The 17,313-nt window shown below is 34.1% G+C and overlaps 2 protein-coding genes and 2 non-coding genes across 4 annotated transcripts; 2 read left to right on the top strand and 2 right to left on the bottom strand.

The window, feature by feature from the left end:
• Nucleotides 1-380: 380 nt before the first annotated feature.
• Nucleotides 381-1,412, bottom strand: LOC126024748 (trace amine-associated receptor 3). Its single transcript, XM_049785213.1, has one exon. The coding sequence runs from the start codon at nucleotides 1,410-1,412 to the stop codon at nucleotides 381-383; it is 1,032 nt and encodes a 343-aa protein (XP_049641170.1).
• A 2,920-nt stretch (nucleotides 1,413-4,332) lies between these two features.
• On the top strand, nucleotides 4,333-4,394 carry LOC126025344 (U7 small nuclear RNA). The gene has a single exon (XR_007501354.1). It is a non-coding gene; the product is annotated as a U7 small nuclear RNA (small nuclear RNA).
• A 7,443-nt stretch (nucleotides 4,395-11,837) lies between these two features.
• Nucleotides 11,838-12,827, bottom strand: LOC126024766 (trace amine-associated receptor 2). The gene has a single exon (XM_049785239.1). The coding sequence runs from the start codon at nucleotides 12,756-12,758 to the stop codon at nucleotides 11,838-11,840; it is 921 nt and encodes a 306-aa protein (XP_049641196.1). The 5' UTR covers nucleotides 12,759-12,827.
• A 3,413-nt stretch (nucleotides 12,828-16,240) lies between these two features.
• LOC126025047 (U6 spliceosomal RNA) lies at nucleotides 16,241-16,347 on the top strand. Its single transcript, XR_007501096.1, has one exon. It is a non-coding gene; the product is annotated as a U6 spliceosomal RNA (small nuclear RNA).
• The last annotated feature ends 966 nt before the right edge of the window (nucleotides 16,348-17,313 follow it).

Below are 17,313 nucleotides of genomic sequence, written 5' to 3'. Positions count from 1 at the left end.
TTTTCTGAAGAACTTCTCTTGTCTAACGCAGAATCAGCTAAAAACTAAAACTATTAGCACTTAGTTTTCTATATTGTTATATTGGTCGCTTATTACTTCAGTGCAAATTGAGGCCAACCTGTTCTAAAATAGATTTTGTATTTCTTTTATACATTCTTTCAACCATTCAGAAGTGAATGTCAATTGGATACAGAGTTCATAATTATTTAATGATAGATTGGCTGATCAAAGATAGTGACTGCAGATCTTGTACAGACTAAGCACACCACACTTGATAGAATATTTTTAGGAACCAGAGTATATAAAGTATGTGCTTTAAGTCAAAATAATAACGGTTTTCTCTTAGTAGTCTACAAATGTTTGGAATAACATATTATTTATTAATGTGCTTCAAGAAACAAATTTGCAGTTTCTGAATTAGAGCTAAATATTTTTCCTGACACTATATGCTTGAGAGCTTTTCGAAACCATGGATAAAAAAAGCCATGAATGAGGGGGTTGCATGTAGAGTTGAAATATCCAAGCCACACTAAAACATCAAGTATTATTATGGGAGTGGAGTAGCCTAGATATGGGTCAATCAAAACAGCAAGAAAACAAGGTAACCAGCAAGCTAGAAATACTCCCATCACTATACCTAGTGTTTTGGCTGCTTTTCTATCCTTTTTCTTTGATAAGCTTTTTTTTACCTCCCCCTTTTTATTTTCAGGCATGTTGCTGATGACACGAGCATGTCTTTTAGAAACAACAAAGATTTTCCCATAAATACCTACCATGATAGAGCCAGGAGTAAAGAAACATGTGGTGAACAATATTGTTCCCCAAAACTTGTTAAAAGTAAGTGCACAGAAATTAAAACAAGCAACTAGTATCTCATAGCTCTGCATACCAGAAACATTGGCCTCTGACAGGACTAAAGTAAAAGAAAAAAGAGCAGGGGCAGACCAGCAAAATGCCAGCAACCTCTTTATCTTGGAGGTGGTCATTGTAGTTGTGTAGTGTAATGGATAACACACAGCATAAAATCTATCAATGGCAATGGAACAAAGATGGAAAATGGAGGTCAGGCTCAACATCATATCAAAACTTGCATGGAATTTGCAAAAACCATCCCCAAAATACCAACAGCTCTCTACTGATCGAACCATGCTATAGGGCATAATGACAAAACCAAGCAGAAAGTCCGTTGTTGCCATGGAGAGAATTAGAAAATTTGTGGGAGAGTGAAGCTGTTTGAAATGTGATATGGAAATCATTATAACCAAGTTTCCAAAGATAGTGATAACCATGGCTCCAGTCATGACTGAATACATCATCACACGGACGTGAAAAGGTCTGTTGGTGGGAGGACAGGATTTATTTCCAAATTTGGGGCAACTGGATATGTCTTCGGGAATGTAAGTTAGATCCATGGAATATTTTCACTATGAATTCTTTTCTAGAAAGATGAGTCAATGTCTCTTTTCTTCTTAAAATGTTTCAGATAAATTTCAGCTCCTAATAGTAAAATGAAGTTCAATGACATCTATTATTAACTCATTTTTATTAGGGTTCATTTAAAAATTACATTATATTAATAGAGCTTTTCTTCTATTCATTTTCCACATTTTAAATTTAAAAACTTAGCTGCTTGTTTTTATTGTATTTTACTCCATTTTATTCACCCATATATTCAACAGGGGTTTATATATCAACTGGTGGTGTATTACAACATTTTCAAGAGATTATTGCACATTTTTGGTATCTAAAGAAGACTTGCAAAATAGAGAATATAATATTGGTTATCAGAGACTTAAGAGGAAATAAGGCTTTTTCCAGCAAGCATAAAGTTTCTTGTGATGGATGAGCAAGTTTTAGCAGTTATCTACAAAATAGTGCCTATATTGCACACTTCAAAATTTGCTTAGAGGTGAGAGCAATAACACAGTGCGGAGGGCTCTTGCCTTGCATGCACCCAACTGGAGTTCAATCTGTAGCATTCTATATGATGCCCCTGAGCACTACCAGGAATAATTTCTGAGCATAGGATATGAGTAAACCCTGAGCATGGCCAAGTTTCACCCCCCAAAAAGTGATCTCATGTTATTATTAGTTATTCACAAGAAACTTGGGAAAGTATTGAATTTGTTTACTATCTTAATTATACTGTTAATATTGCATTAGTTATTTGCATATGCCCAAATTAATCGAATGATACTACTATTTATAGTGTATAAATTATGCCTCAGTAGTTGACTTTTTTTACTTTTTATTCTTTTAAAGAATATATGGCCACTTTTCACATTTTTTATCTTGAGTAGCTGCTCTTCAGTAAATAAACTCCTTTGAGCACTAGGCAAGAAGGGGCTGAAATGAGGGGAGAAATTTTTTATAAGAAAGGATGAGTGATAGTAGAATTTTTTCCAATTCTACTAAATTTTTTATTAGCTACTAAGTACTATTCTCACTCAAGTCAATTCACTTCTACTGCTTTGTATGGTGGCTGAAATTACAGCTCTAAAAAAATTGGGAGTTCAAGTATTTCTTCCTCTCATTGTTCTCCTGAGCAAAGTACTTAACTTGTCTGTTTCTAGAGACTTATTTTATTCCCATAGAAGAGGAAATAAAGTTTGAAAATTCCTGTCCTATGCTAAGTACCACCTCTGGTTAGCTGTGAGCTCCTGGTAAGATGAGGAATACTGGAGTCGATGGGACTTGGAGGTCCCATCACAAATTATATTCACAAATTATAGCTTGTAAATAATGAATAAAAGTTTATTAGCTTCAAGTCTTCTTGTAAGTAACAGGAAAGAACAAAATAATGTATGTAGAATTTGGCTGTAGTTTAATATCAGAATTCACTGAATATTGCTTTCAGTACTGGAGTTTGTTAGATCAGATATTGGATATGCTTTTCTCCACTATCAATGTCTTACTTTCTCTTTGTTATTTGTTTGTTTGTTTTGCTTTTGTTTTGGGCCACACCCAGTGACGCTCAGAGGTTACTCCTGGCTATGTGCTCAGAAATCGCACCTGGCTTGGGGGCCCTTATGGACGCCAGGGATCGAACCGAGGTCCTTCCTGGGTCAGCTGCATGCAAGGCAAACGCCCTACCACTGTGCTATAGCTCTGACCCATACTTCCCCTTTGTTTTTGCACCAAGAAAAGAGTTGTGAGAATCTAACCTAGCCTACACTTTAGAAAATAAATGAAAGCATTCTTCACACAACGTTGCTATGCCGGTAAGTCCATTTTTGTGTACAGAGGTTTAATACATTAGTTTTGTTTGTTTACTTTTACATGCCAGAATAAACTAACAAGCACAACTTATCAGAATTTCTATTTATATGTTACTACCATGAGACAAAAGTCTTTCTAGTCTGTTTAAGCCCAAACTCTCAGTGCTAAGGGGTCTCAAACTCGTGGCCCACGGGCCGTTTGCGGCCATCCGTACAACATTTTGTGGCCCTGCCCTAGAGGAATCTATTTTTGTTTTGTTTTGTTTTAGTTGTTTTGGTCACACCCCCCAATGTTCAAGGCTTGCTACTGACTTTGCACTCAAGGATCACCCCAACTTTGCCTTCTGCGGCCCCCAGGTAAATTGAGTTTGAGACCCCTGGCTTAGGGTTATGCATGTAAAAAAAGTATTAGATGTATATTTTTAACAAATAGCTACACAAATAAATGATTTTTGTGGACATTAAAAATATTTCACTAAAAGCAACTTATTCTATTTTGATTTAAGCTTTGCTATAGATAGATTTATTCGGGAATCATTGTTCATGAAAATATCTTTCAGGAACAAGTGGTTTTTAGTGCTGTTATGAAAATAGCCTTTTGAGAGGTAGAACAAAATGTGCTATATTTTACACATATTTTACACTGCTAGTGCAGTGAAAAGTATAGATGAAAAAGCCAAATATAGGTACAAAGGCAGTAATGAAAAGGAAAAACTGCTAAGTGATTTAGTTAAATACACTTGGGAGGTGGAGATGAGAGTATCTATTTATCTGTAGCCATTTATAAGATGGGTTTATGCTGACTCTTAGTCCCTTAAACAATAATCGAAGTCTCTTCCAATGACTGAGGGAAGTTCAGAATTTTGTCCCCTCTGGGGTTTTCCTCCTAGCTAAAAATCACATATGCAGCAAAATGTAAGAAAATACTGCCCAGGATAGGACAGGCTTACTATACCTGTATAGTATTTAAGTTAATGAAATATATATGCAATTAAATTAGATCATTGCCCATAAAACTCTCTATTATAACCAATTTTATTATATAAACTTCAGGGCCACTTTAGAGTTTTCCAGTGATACTGAACCTCAGTTTTCTCCTTAATAAAATAAAACACAGTGTTGCAGCTCTTTTAGAATTTGTCCAGCAGGCCTTCTAGTCTCCACTGGAAGGCCCAAGGGAAAAAAAGTCTCCTATGTTACACATTAAATTTATAGCTCTAAAATAACATCTTATTTTATGTTTTTTAACACGTGTTAACAAAAATAACAATGTTCTTTTGGAAAACTACATTATAATTTCAAAATCATTGACTAATACATTTCTTCCTGATATGATTTTGAGTGATAGCACCGTGGGTAGGATATATGCCTGGATGAGTGAGGCCTACCTGTGTTTGCTCTTCTGTATCTCATATGGTCCCCAAACCCTACTAGGAGTGATCCTTGAGTGCAGAAAAAGAAGTAAGTCCTGAGCATAGGTGTGATCCAAGCACCAAAGAAAATTTAAAAACTGAAAGTAGTCTCTATAGTCTCTTAAGCTGAACTGTTGCCTTTAATCATCATTTTATGTTAAATTGTTCAAATACTAATACTTTCAAAAGATCTCCCATTGATTTAAAAAATTCTGACTGTTGCTTAATTGTCGAGCTAAATAAAATGATATATCTCCAGTGATTTGCATTTCAATGAATCTTTTTTTTTTAAGTGTCTGTGCCATATCTGGCATGCTCAAATATCAGAGATTACTCCTGCCTCTGTGTTCAGTGATTACTCTTGGAGGTGCTTGCGGGGCCATATTCGGATGCTGGGGATCAAACCCAGGCCAGCTGAACGCAAGAAGGAAATTGTTCTATCCATTGTGCTATCTCTATGGTCCCAGGAATCATATTTCCATGGCAAGATTATATCACTTAGCTAAAGATTATTTTTTAAAATTTCAATGAAATTCAATTATTTTCAGAAGGAGAAAGAACACTCTGGGTTCTGAATCTAATTTTCAAGTTTGAAATATTGGTGTCACATAAATGTCATAAAGTGTGTGGTGTTGCATCTTTCTAAAAGAAAAGGCAAATATTTCCACATGCCTCAACATATACAATTGTCATCATTTCTACAATACATATTCCCCTTATACTTGAACCTAATTATCTGGGAAAGAACTGGAAATTACTGTTACCACCTACATGCATATTGTTGGGAAAGCATCAGGTGTTATTTAGTATTAGTCATTTAAGGAGATAAGCAGCAAATTTTAAAGTTTTTAAATTTGAACACAAATTTGGAGAAAGTATGAACAATATCCCTCCTCTTCCTCTTTTAAATTCTTTTGAACCACAATTTCTAGGGTTTAAGGATGAAGTTCTAAATGTATTAGCTAATTAGATAACTGCTTAATAAAGAAACATACAAGTTCAAAATAACCCCCACATTCATGTTCTTTTGATGCCTCTTCATAAATTGTTAGAAGTTTCTTTAATAACAGAGCCAATATAAAAAGAAAAGGAAACATAACCAACAATGATTATTCCATCATTTCTCTTTCAATAATTAAAAAAGGTATTAATTTATAAAAATGCATGAGATTGAATTTTCTTTTTTTAGTCTCTAATATATAATAGGAAACATCATGAATCTTTAAATATTACAATTACAAAGACCACTTGGAACTTATTTTAGAAATAGTAATAAATAGCAATATTCAAAACAAAGCATTGAAAATTAACCAGACAGAATATTTTATCAGTCATGAAATTTGCTTACACATAGATGGTTTGGGGACTATTGTGCTGAGAAAAATGAGTTATAAAGAAAGAGATAAACATAAAATGGCTGCACCCATTTGTGTGATTTATAAAAATTTATGTTATGGTAATAATACCTAAAGACAATAGGAACAAGGGCCTGGAGGAAGCTTGCTACAAAAAGCAGGATAGTGTAGTTTGGGCAGAGAAGGAACCACTATGACAATGATCACTCTGAAACAATAACTGGGTGCTGAAAGGAGATAAAGGTATTTGCATGATTCCCCTTCAATAACAATATTGCAGACCACAGTATCTAAAATGAAAAACAATGAGAGAGAGACACAGACAGATAGACAGAGAGCGAGAGAGTGAGAGAGGAGAAGAAGAAGAAGAAGAAGAAGAAGAAGAAGAAGAAGAAGAAGAAGAAGAAGAAGAAGAAGAAGAAGAAGAAGAAGAAGAAGAAGAAGAGAAGAAGAAGAAGAAGAAGAAGAAGAAGAAGAAGAAGAAGGAGAAGGAGAAGGAGAAGGAGAAGAAGAAGAAGAAGAAGAAGAGGAAGAAGAAGAAGAAGAAGAAGAAGAAGAAGAAGAAGAAGAAGAAGAAGAAGAACAACATGAAGAAGAAGAAGAAGAAGAAGAAGAACAAGAAGAAGAAGAAGAACAAGAAGAAAAGTAGTTTTTCAGGTCACACCGATTTGATGCTCAGGAATTACTCCTGACTAAGTGCTCAGAAATCGCTCCTGGCTTGGGGGGGATCATATGGGACGCCGGGGGATTGAACTGCGGTCCTTCCTTGGCTAGCGCTTACAAGGCAGATACCTTCTAGCGCCGCTTCACCGGCTCCTCAACTTACTATTAATCTAAAAATGTTTGTATATTTTGACATCAGAAAGTTAAATAATTATCACATGTAAATATTAATTTGTCCCATATTTGCTCACAGTCTTATAAAGCCATGTGGTAATTAAAAATGAGTAAAACATCTTGAAAAAGTTTATTTCTAAAAGCAATAAGGAAAACATTTAAATAAAGTAGTATTACATACACAGCAAATTGAGTAAGTGATCAAAATTTCCAAGAAAGAAGAGAGGGCCTGGAGAGATAGCACAGCGGCATTTGCCTTACAAGCAGCCAATCCAGGACCAAAGGTGGTTGGTTCAAATCCCGTTGTCCCATATGGTCCCCCGTGCCTGCCAGGATCAATTTCTGAGCAGACAGCCAGGAGTAACCCCTGAGCACCGCCAGGTGTGACCCCCCCCCCCAAAAAAAAGAGAGAGAATATAAAAATTCAAAGCAGATCAAGACTTCTTTGTTATTATTAGCAATGAGGTAGCACTCTAACTAACTCTAACTAACACTAACTCCTTGATAAACTCCTAGACTATCCTGAACTTACTTACTTACTTACTTACTTACTTATTTATTTATTTATTTATTTATTTATTTATTTATTTATTTATTTATTTTGGCTTTTGGGCCATACCTGGTGACACTCAGAAGTTACTCCTGGCTATGCGCTCAGAAATTGCTTCTGGCTTGGGGGATCATATGGGATGTGGGGGGATCCAACCACGGTCTTCCTAGCCTAGTGCAGGCAAGGTAGATGCCTTACCGCTTGCGCTACCACTCATGAACGTTTTAAAACTACCTAGTTAAGCTTCAAATCGTATGAAAAATAGTATCCTAATTTTCTCTCTGACTCTTTAATACTTAACAGAGCTGGACAAATGAAGGTTATATGGTAATAGCTTAAGTTAATAAAAAAATAGTTCTAAGACTTCATTAATACAAGTATAAGGCTTTTTTGTCTATGGCATTTTCCTTGAAGCTTGTCTCTGGGGAGGGATGATAGGATAAATTAGGGTCAGACTAGGACAAAGATGAAAGGAGAAAGTGCTGTTCTAAGAGGGAGGCTAGGGTGAAGGGTGAGAGAGAAATTGGGATATTAGCAAAGTAAACTGAGCACTGATGACAGAACGTTGTAAACCTGAAATGTTGTATTTATTGTATTGGAAGATTTTTAGCCTGAAAGTTAGATAAATAAGCACTGGAACACTGTAAGCCTGAAACTTATTAATAAACAACTTTGTAACTCTGTAATTCACAGTGATTAAATATCTAAAAATTATATAAAAATCTTCCTTGAGAAAGACTGGTTTATAAGACTATAATTGCTATTTTGAAAATTGCTAACAAATTTCTTCACAAAAGAAAAGAAACAGCTTTCTCATTAAAGCACAATCTCAGTAAAATCTCGGTGTCTTAAGGTTTCTAAATTACATGAAAGGAACATTTCAACTGCCTCTTCTTGTTTCATTCCAAAAAATTAACTAAAGTCCAACAAGATAATCTAGGCTTTCTAGTTTCTATTCCAGGAAACTTCTCACCACCTTTTACCAATTCTAATAATGGTCAGAAAATTATTTCCAATCAATTTCAGCAACATAAATGTCAATAGCTTCAAATGCTTATATTAGCTTATCATTTATCTAAATCTTACTAATCAAAATCTGGTCCAGAGACCAGCCAATGATTATGTACTGTAAATTTTTATTTTATTTTATTTTATTTATTTATTTGGTTTTTGTGTCACACCTGGCAGCGCATAGGGGTTACTCCTGGCTCTCTCAGAAATCGCTCCTGGCAGGCTCAGGGAACCATATGAGATGCCAAAATTCAAAACACTAATCTTCTGCATGCCAACCAAATGCCCTACCTGGTCCCATACTGTGAATTTTTTAAATAAAAAGTCTCAGACATTCTAAAAAATGAAAGCCTTGGTAAGATATGGACATTATTGAATTAGAGAGTAGTTCTCAACAATAGAGAAACTCACTTTTCCTTCTGTCATTGAGTCTGAAATGTGTGAACAGTTTTAAAGAGCAACTAAGAAAATAGAAAATCTTTCCACAAGAGGAAAATATACCAAAAAAATAAAAAGTTATCACCTGATATTAAATTAGAATGCATATGGTTTTATTTTATTAAGATACAATGCCAAAATATGTTCTAGCATTATTAAACTACATTAATACCTTACACATACTTTAGATTAAATGATGTCTTGCATAGATCATGTAATTCTTATTTTTATATACCACTATATAGAAACAGGTTTTGACAAATTTTGCATAAGTTTGAGTCCTCTATTTCACTAAAATATCACTATGATTATTTTTAACTTGAGAGAAAAACTTACCTCTTTTGCAGTCTATTTATAAAAATTTTCTAACTTTCTATAAAAATTCATTCAACAATTCAATTTTCTGAAGAAGAGTATAAATTATCATTTTTAATAGATTATATATGCATTTCCTTTTTGTATTGAGACAATATCTTCCTTTTCCTGAAAGGTTAGTTGTAAGGCATTACTTGTCTTCTAGAGGCTCTGTAGGCATGTGGTCAGGAAATTCTGAAGAAGTATTGTCAATGATTAAGTTATCTGATTCATAAAAGTTTGTGCTTTTCTCAGGAGAACTGGAGTACAGAAATAAAATCCACAAGCCCCAAAAGAGAATTTGTAAGAATCCCAGAAGAATGGTTCTTTCTACTATTTTCCTGGGAGGTATAACAATAGTCTGTGTTTTTTTAATTCCCAGATATCTTTCACATTTTTTCAAATAATGAACAATTATTTCATTGGTAGGTTTAATTGAACCTCATATTGGGAAGCTAAAGTACTGAAATTACAAATGTATTACATGTGTTACAAATACACAGACAAATATAAACTAATAATTTGATTTTGTATCACACCTGAAAATACTCGGGCATTGCTGATCTCAGCAATTACTCCCGTGGTTATGCTCAAGAGACCATATGCTCAGGGATACCAGGGACTCAATCCTGATTGGCCACATGCAAGTCTTGCTGTTCTATCACTCCAGCTCTGTAAGATAAATTAAATGTAGACTTTGACCAAGAAAAAAATAATTGGCTCATAAAAGGCATCTGTTTATATTTTGATTTCTAAATGTAATGAAATGCTGGGGTGATTTATTTGTGTTAAAGTAGTTTGTACTTAGGTTCTTAATTTACAGAAAAAATCAGTGTCACAAACTATATATTAACAAAAATTGGGACAATAAACATAACTTTACAGGGGGCTAATTTCAGGGGTTGTGATATAAAAATAATCATATTCTCAAAAGAGAAGAAAATATGAAGAGATTCTAATAAAAGAAACATCATAAGAAATTGTATGGACCACAAGGAATTGACATTTTTTTCATTAAACAACAGAATACAACCCACATCTTCAATAAAATTCAGAATAATTCTCCTTACAGAAATGTGAAAAAATTATCCTTTTTATACAAAAAAACAGAAATAGGCAGTTTATATGTGTGTATTTATATGCTAAAATGGCACATTCTAGGAAAAATTGCCTTTAAGACTCAATAGCATGGAATATAGTACATTACCTTTCATAATAGACCTTAGCTTTAATAATGCTACTTTAATAATGCTATTTCAGAAGGTCCACTCAACCATTTTTACCCTATCAATCAAGAGGAATCAGCCTACCAGCCATCAGCAAGGATCCAAGGATAGAAGAAGGTTAGACATTAGGATGCCAATAAGTGTCAGTCCCATCTCTAAACAGTCAGTCAAGACAGTTAACTGAGTGTACACTACTTAGTTGTGATCTGTGCAGTGAACTAAACTCAAAGCAAATTTGGGCATTATTAACACTTTCCACAAAGAGAAAAACGATCATTTGTTCATTCATATAAATTAAAAAAACAATTACTTCAATATCATTTACATAAAAGAAGCACAGTATACCCATATATAGAATAATAAACTAAATGTTTCACAAAGCAATATTTACCTTCAATGAAAGTGACATATTCTGAGATTTTCTTCTAGTATGCTTTCATTAAAAATGTTGCTTTCAGCCAGTGGCATATTGGAATCACACATGTCCACTTTTCCTCTGTGTTATTTCCTCCTCTTTTTAGAACCAGGTGTTAATGTTTTACTGGTTACAGATCAGTACAGCAATTTCATTAGTTATTAATGGGTATCAACTTACGCTTTAAAAGAAACCAAATAACAAATAAGAAGTTTTTAGCACCCAGAAAATCCCTTATAGTTAATTATTAGTTTGTGTCTTTGATTTCTCTTGCTTATTGTTTTTAAAATATGTGCATAAATATTAATCAAAAAAGATAGAATACCCAAAACACTTTCTTTGTATATATTTTACATTTATTAACAGCCACCAACTAAGTAGTATAAAACATGAAAGACACTGAGTAGTAGGAAGATTCCAACTTGAATAGAATGTTCTTATAATACATTAGAAAACTGCCAAGTGCTTTGATTAAGAAGGTACATGAATAAAAATATTGGAAAACTGAAACATCAGTCACACAAGTTTTGTTTTACTCTTTCAGATATTAAGCATAAATTTCACAATAGTAAAATCAACTGAAGGCTTAACTTGGCAAACAAATAAGTCATTCCTGGCAAGATGGTTTTTAAAATTATATTTACTTAATTATAAAATAGCATGTTGGCATTTCCAAAGAATACTTTGCCAGGAATTGATGATAATAACAACCAAATATGTGTACAATGTGCATGGTAATAAAAAAGTTAGGGGAATTTTTAAACTCAACTTATGTTTTGATTTCTTCCAATAGCATACAAGTTCTGTGCCTTTTCTTCCTCTTTATGGCTTTTACTTACATTTCCTCTATTTTTATTTTCCTTTTAGTTGTGAGTATATATGGAGGTTTGAGTTTAATGACTTTTTCCTCAAGTCTTAGAAACTAAGAGCTTTCCATTATAGCTAAATAGGACACAAACATATAAATACTTTATGTAACTTCAAATTTTTCTATATTCTAATTTTTTCACTTCATCTCACTTTATTCCGTTTCTTTTTGAACAAACAAATTAGTATTGTGGAAATGTGAGCTGAAAATTTTGCCTACCAAAATGTATTTCAAGGCTCTACGAAACCAAGGATAGAAGAAACCATATATTAAGGGATTACAGGTGGAGTTAAAATAACCAAACCATGTCAAAGCATCAAACAAAACTGCAGGTGTAGAGAAGTTCAAAAAGGGATCCAACAAAATTGTAAAGAAACAGGGAAACCAACATAACAAGAAAATACCCATTACTATTCCTAATGTTTTGGCAGCTTTTTTGTCTTTTCTTATTTGATTATTTTGATTTTCTGGCAAGCTATTGATTGCACGAGCATGTTTCCTAGATACTGAGAAAATTTTGCCATAAATTCCCACCATAACAGATCCAGGAGTGAAGAAACCTGCCATAAACAATGTAGTTCCCCAGAGTTTGTTGAACATCACTGGGCAGGAGCTGGAGCAAGCCACCAAGACGTTGTAGCCTTCTATGCCCTCCGCGTAGGCCTCTGAGATGACCACCCCAAATGCAAATGCTCCTGGGACAGACCAACAGAAAAATAGCAATCTTTTGATGACTGGAATTGTCATTTTTGTAGAATAGCGTAAAGGGTAACAAATAGCATAAAATCTATCAATAGCCACTGAGCAAAGATGGAAGATGGATGTTATGCTAAGCATTAGATCAAAACTATAATGAATCTTGCAAAATGTGATCCCAAAATACCAGCAATTCTCCACCGATCTAATCATACTGTAGGGCATAATGGTAAATCCTAGGAGAAAATCAGTGACAGCCATGGAGAGAATGAGGAAGTTGGTTGGTGTGTGAAGCTGTTTGAAGTAAGCAATGGAAATGATCATGGCAAGATTGCCAAATACCGTGATGAATATGGCTACTGCCATAAATGAATACATTGCAGCTCTGACACCCAATGGCCTTTCATTTTCAGTGCAAGATCCATTTTCATAATCTGAGCAATCAAATGTGTCCTTCAAAAAAAAAAAACGGCAAAAGATGGTATTTTTGTCAAATAATAATTATTCTAATTTTATAGTAGCTTTTATATACTAACTCAAGAATACAGAGACAACTGATTCAAGATCACTTATGCAGAAACATTACTTATGGTAGTATTCTTATTTACCCTTTCTTTATCTGCTGCTGCATAATATTCTACCTCATGTACATATGAAATTATATTCTTTTGTTTTGTTTTTTTTTGTTTTTTGGGCCACACCCGGCGGTGCTCAGGGGTTACTCCTGGCTGTCTGCTCAGAAATAGCTCCTGGCAGGCACGGGGGACCATATGGGACACCGGGATTCGAACCAACCACCTTTGGTCCTGGATAGGCTGCTTGCAAGGCAAACACCTCTGTGCTATCTCTCCAGGTCCCGAAATTATATTCTTATACAAGGTATACAATAGTTTTAAATTTATTTTTGATTTAATTGTGTTGGGGTCAATGATCTTACATGACCAGGAACATATTATTTGAAAACAATTTATTCATGTGTTCTATTATTTATTTTCACCATTTTTTTCACCATTATTTTCAATTTTTTAAGTTAAATTTGTTTGAAAGAGAAATGATCATTTAGGATGTCTAATTGTCTGGCAGAATATTTCTCTTCAATCACTGAGTATTGATAATCATTACTTGTCAAGCAGCATAGAGATGGTCAGTGGTCAAAGCAAGACATAGTTCTCTTCTTTATGAAGAGTAAAGTGCATGTCTCCTGATCATCTCAGAATGCTGTGCCATGCGCAATGAGCAAAACCTAAGCCTGACAAGTTCTGGTGGATGGAATCATTCAAGTAAGGCAAGTAAGTCCACTCCACTACAAGCAAAACAAGTAGCAAATGTCCTCTGTTTTGATTTTATGTCTTCATTCAGCACAATAAAATCTATGTTAACTAAGATAACTATTTTTAATTAAAATTAGAGCTATATTCTCTAAATACATCGCATAACTAGTAATAATGCAGAAATTCTTTGTTCACTAATGATCCACTACTTTTGTACAGTTCCTTATAAATAAATCTGCCTATAATACATAAGATACAATTGAAGATATAAGAAAGCATGACCCTAGTTGTAAAGAGTCTATAAAATAACTAAAAAGCTAATACCTACCTAAATACATAAAATATAGCCAATACATATTAAAAATGCATTGGTGACAAATGGTCACATAAGTTGTACTTATGATTAAGTACCAAAAATCAAAGATTTTCAGATTGAAGTAGTATAGAAAGATCAGTGATTAATATAGCTTAGAAATTACAACAAAACCTTAGATTTTTCATATTACTTTTGTGTTTTCGCAAGAAACTTGGCCAAAAAAATGAAAGATTTTAAACTAAGTAAATTTTTTTCTCATTCAATTTATAAACACAGTGGATCAAAGTTTTATTGTACTAATTGTGGAGATAGATGTGACTTCCACATCCCCTAAAAATGTATTGAAATAAAAGACATTCTTGCAATAATTTTCAGAGACAAAATAGAGGACTAGAAGTTCCAGCCCACTACACGAAGCTCACCACAAAGTGTGGTGAGTGCAGTTAGAGAAATAACAACATGAATGAATGAGGGAAGTAGAAAGCCTGTCTAGAGCAATAAGGAGATTTGGGACATTGATGATGGTAATGTTGCACTGGTGAAGGGGGTGTTCTTTACATGACTGAAACCCAACCACAATTATGTTTGTAATCAAGGTGTTCGAATCAAGATATTAATATATTAAATGAATAATAAGTAGATATTAAAATGAGATATTAAACTGATATTAAAATGAAACATTTTTTCTCAGATGTCCACTTAATATGCAGAAAATAAATTATGAATATAGGACCTTTATTGAAATTTTTAATCATCATTAAAATTCATCAGTGCTTTCGTATTTTATTTTCCTATGCTTCAGCAGTCCCTTTTTTGTTAAGACTGTAAAAAAGACTTTATAGGGGCCGGAAAGGTGGTGCTAGAAGTAAGGTGTCTTCCTTGCAAGCCTGGGATGGACCACAATTCTATCCCCTGGCATCCAATATGGTCCCCCCAAGCCTGGGGCGATTTCTGAGCACATAGCCAGGAGTAACCCCTAAGCATCAAACAGGTGTGGTCCCCCCCCCAAATAAACAAAGAAACGACTTTATAAACTTTTTTATGCTAATCATTCATTTTTTTTACTTATTTATTTGATGGTACAAGTTATGAGCACTATCACTTGATTTTAGAAAAGGCCCAGACGTGATTCTGTAAGCACTATCAAGGGTGGCATTTTCCTTCTCTCCTTTTGATTCTTGTTGGGTATGAGCACTACTAACTTCAAGAAAGGTTTGACCAGAATAAAAAAAATATTTTTAAGAAAGTAAAGGAAAATAATTGTTGTAAAGAGCCCAGGCAACAATCTATTCCTCTGCTTTTCTTAGGTGAATTCCTGTGAAAAGTAATTAGTCACTCATGAAAAGATAATCTTTCCAGAATTCTCAATCTTTTTAGGAACAATATACAACTATAAAAAAAAGTAGTTCATTATATTGCTCAAATATTTAAAACACTCTGCCTTTTATTGTTTATTTGTTTAAGGTCCTACTCCTTGATCTGTCTGATGACATTCCTTTTTAAGCAAGTCCTTATCTGCTACATCCCTTCATATTTTCTCTGCACATGACTAAGATATTTTTAAAAAAAAAATCAAAGCAACAATTCCACTGCATTGTTTGGGTGAATTTTTACTTTAAAAAAAACAGTTTTATTCTTAATTTCTACACATACCTGTTGCTCTGTAGAAGATGTCATTGTAAATGGATCCCTTTAAAAAAAGCACTTTCTCATCTATCTACTGTAAATTTTTCTATGATGCTAGAAGACTTGAACTATGTGAATTGTCCTGTTCTATAACTTAACCATTATTCTCAAGAGATTTGGTTCTTATTTTTTTAAGAAGGAAAAAAACACAGTCTTTGTCATTCTAAAGTTTAATAGCTTAATGAACTCAAAGTAGTCCTCCATCCTCTCAGGAGTTTCTGCTTACCGAGCTTTTCCTCACCTATATCTCTGGCGTGTTAAATATGCTATTAAAGTACAACTATAAAAGCAAATATGAACTGTTGAGTAATCCTAAGGAATCTGATCCCAAGCAACATAAATGGGATCAGTGCTTCAAATAGAAATAAATACTCCCAAAATATAAGACTGTCACAGACCAATTTATGGTCTCAGATTTCAGTTACTGAAGAAAAGACTTCCCTGTAATGTATAAAACAGATGGAACAAAAGGACAAATATCATCAGCTCTTAGATTAGAAAGAATAGACATAATTATTTTCTCTTTGAGGAATTTACACTCTGCTACTAAAATCTCAATTGTTGTTGACTTTAAAACACCCAGATGTGTGCTCGCTTCGGCAGCACATATACTAAAATTGGAACGATACAGAGAAGATTAGCATAGCCCCTGCGCAAGGATGACACGCAAATTCGTGAAGCGTTCCATATTTAAAAAAAAAAAACACCCAGATGTTAAATCTTCTCATTTTTCTGGTTTGTCTGCCTGTGTTTTTTTAAATTGCAAGTTCATATTTCACTAATAAGACAGCCTACAGAAACAACAACCTAAATGTATATGTAATACAGTACCAGTTAATAGACATTGACAAGATCCTGCTCAAATTAAGATGTAAGCCTGCATAACTACCATGCATGACTTCAGTCAGCATGGTTCTAGCCTCCTGCAAGGCCATGGATTGCAAACTCAGGGTATCTGAACTTTCAAAGACTCTATATATGTTGCAGCAAATTGCATGTTTGCATCATTCCTTACAGCTATGTAGTATTCCACTATATATATAAATGACATCATCAAGATCCACTCATCTGTCGTTGGACATCTAGGTTGATTCCAAGTCTTAGCTATTGTACTGTGTGCTGCAATGAATAGCGGTGTGCATACATTCTTTTGGATGAATGTTTTTTTCTGTCCTATGGATAGATTCCCAAAAGGGAGATTGCTGGGTTATATGTCAGCTCAATTTTAAGTGTAGTGAGAACCCTCTATATTGTTTCCATAGGGGTTAGTTAGACCAGACAGCATTACCACCAGCAGTGGATGAGAGTTGCTCTCTTGCCACATACCCACCAACACAGATTGTTCCAAGTATTTCTGATATGTACCATCCTCATTGTTGTCTTCATTTATATTTCCCTAATGATAAGTGATGATGAGCATTTTTTTCAAGTGCTTCTTGGCCATCTGTTGATTTTCCTCATAGAATTAACTGCTCATTTCCTCTTCCCATTTTTGACAAGGTTTTTAGGTTTATCTGGTTAACCTTTGTGAGTAATTTATCTACTCTAGATATCAAAACTTGACTAGATTTGTTGAATGCAAATATTTTCTCCCACTCAGTTAACTGTCTTTTGTTTTTAGCCCATGTTTCTTTTGCCATACAGAAACTTAGTCTAGTCC

Source organism: Suncus etruscus, chromosome 12 (assembly GCF_024139225.1).
Source record: "Suncus etruscus isolate mSunEtr1 chromosome 12, mSunEtr1.pri.cur, whole genome shotgun sequence".
Classification (NCBI taxonomy): domain Eukaryota; kingdom Metazoa; phylum Chordata; class Mammalia; order Eulipotyphla; family Soricidae; genus Suncus; species Suncus etruscus.
This window is presented reverse-complemented; position numbering and strand designations above follow the sequence as displayed.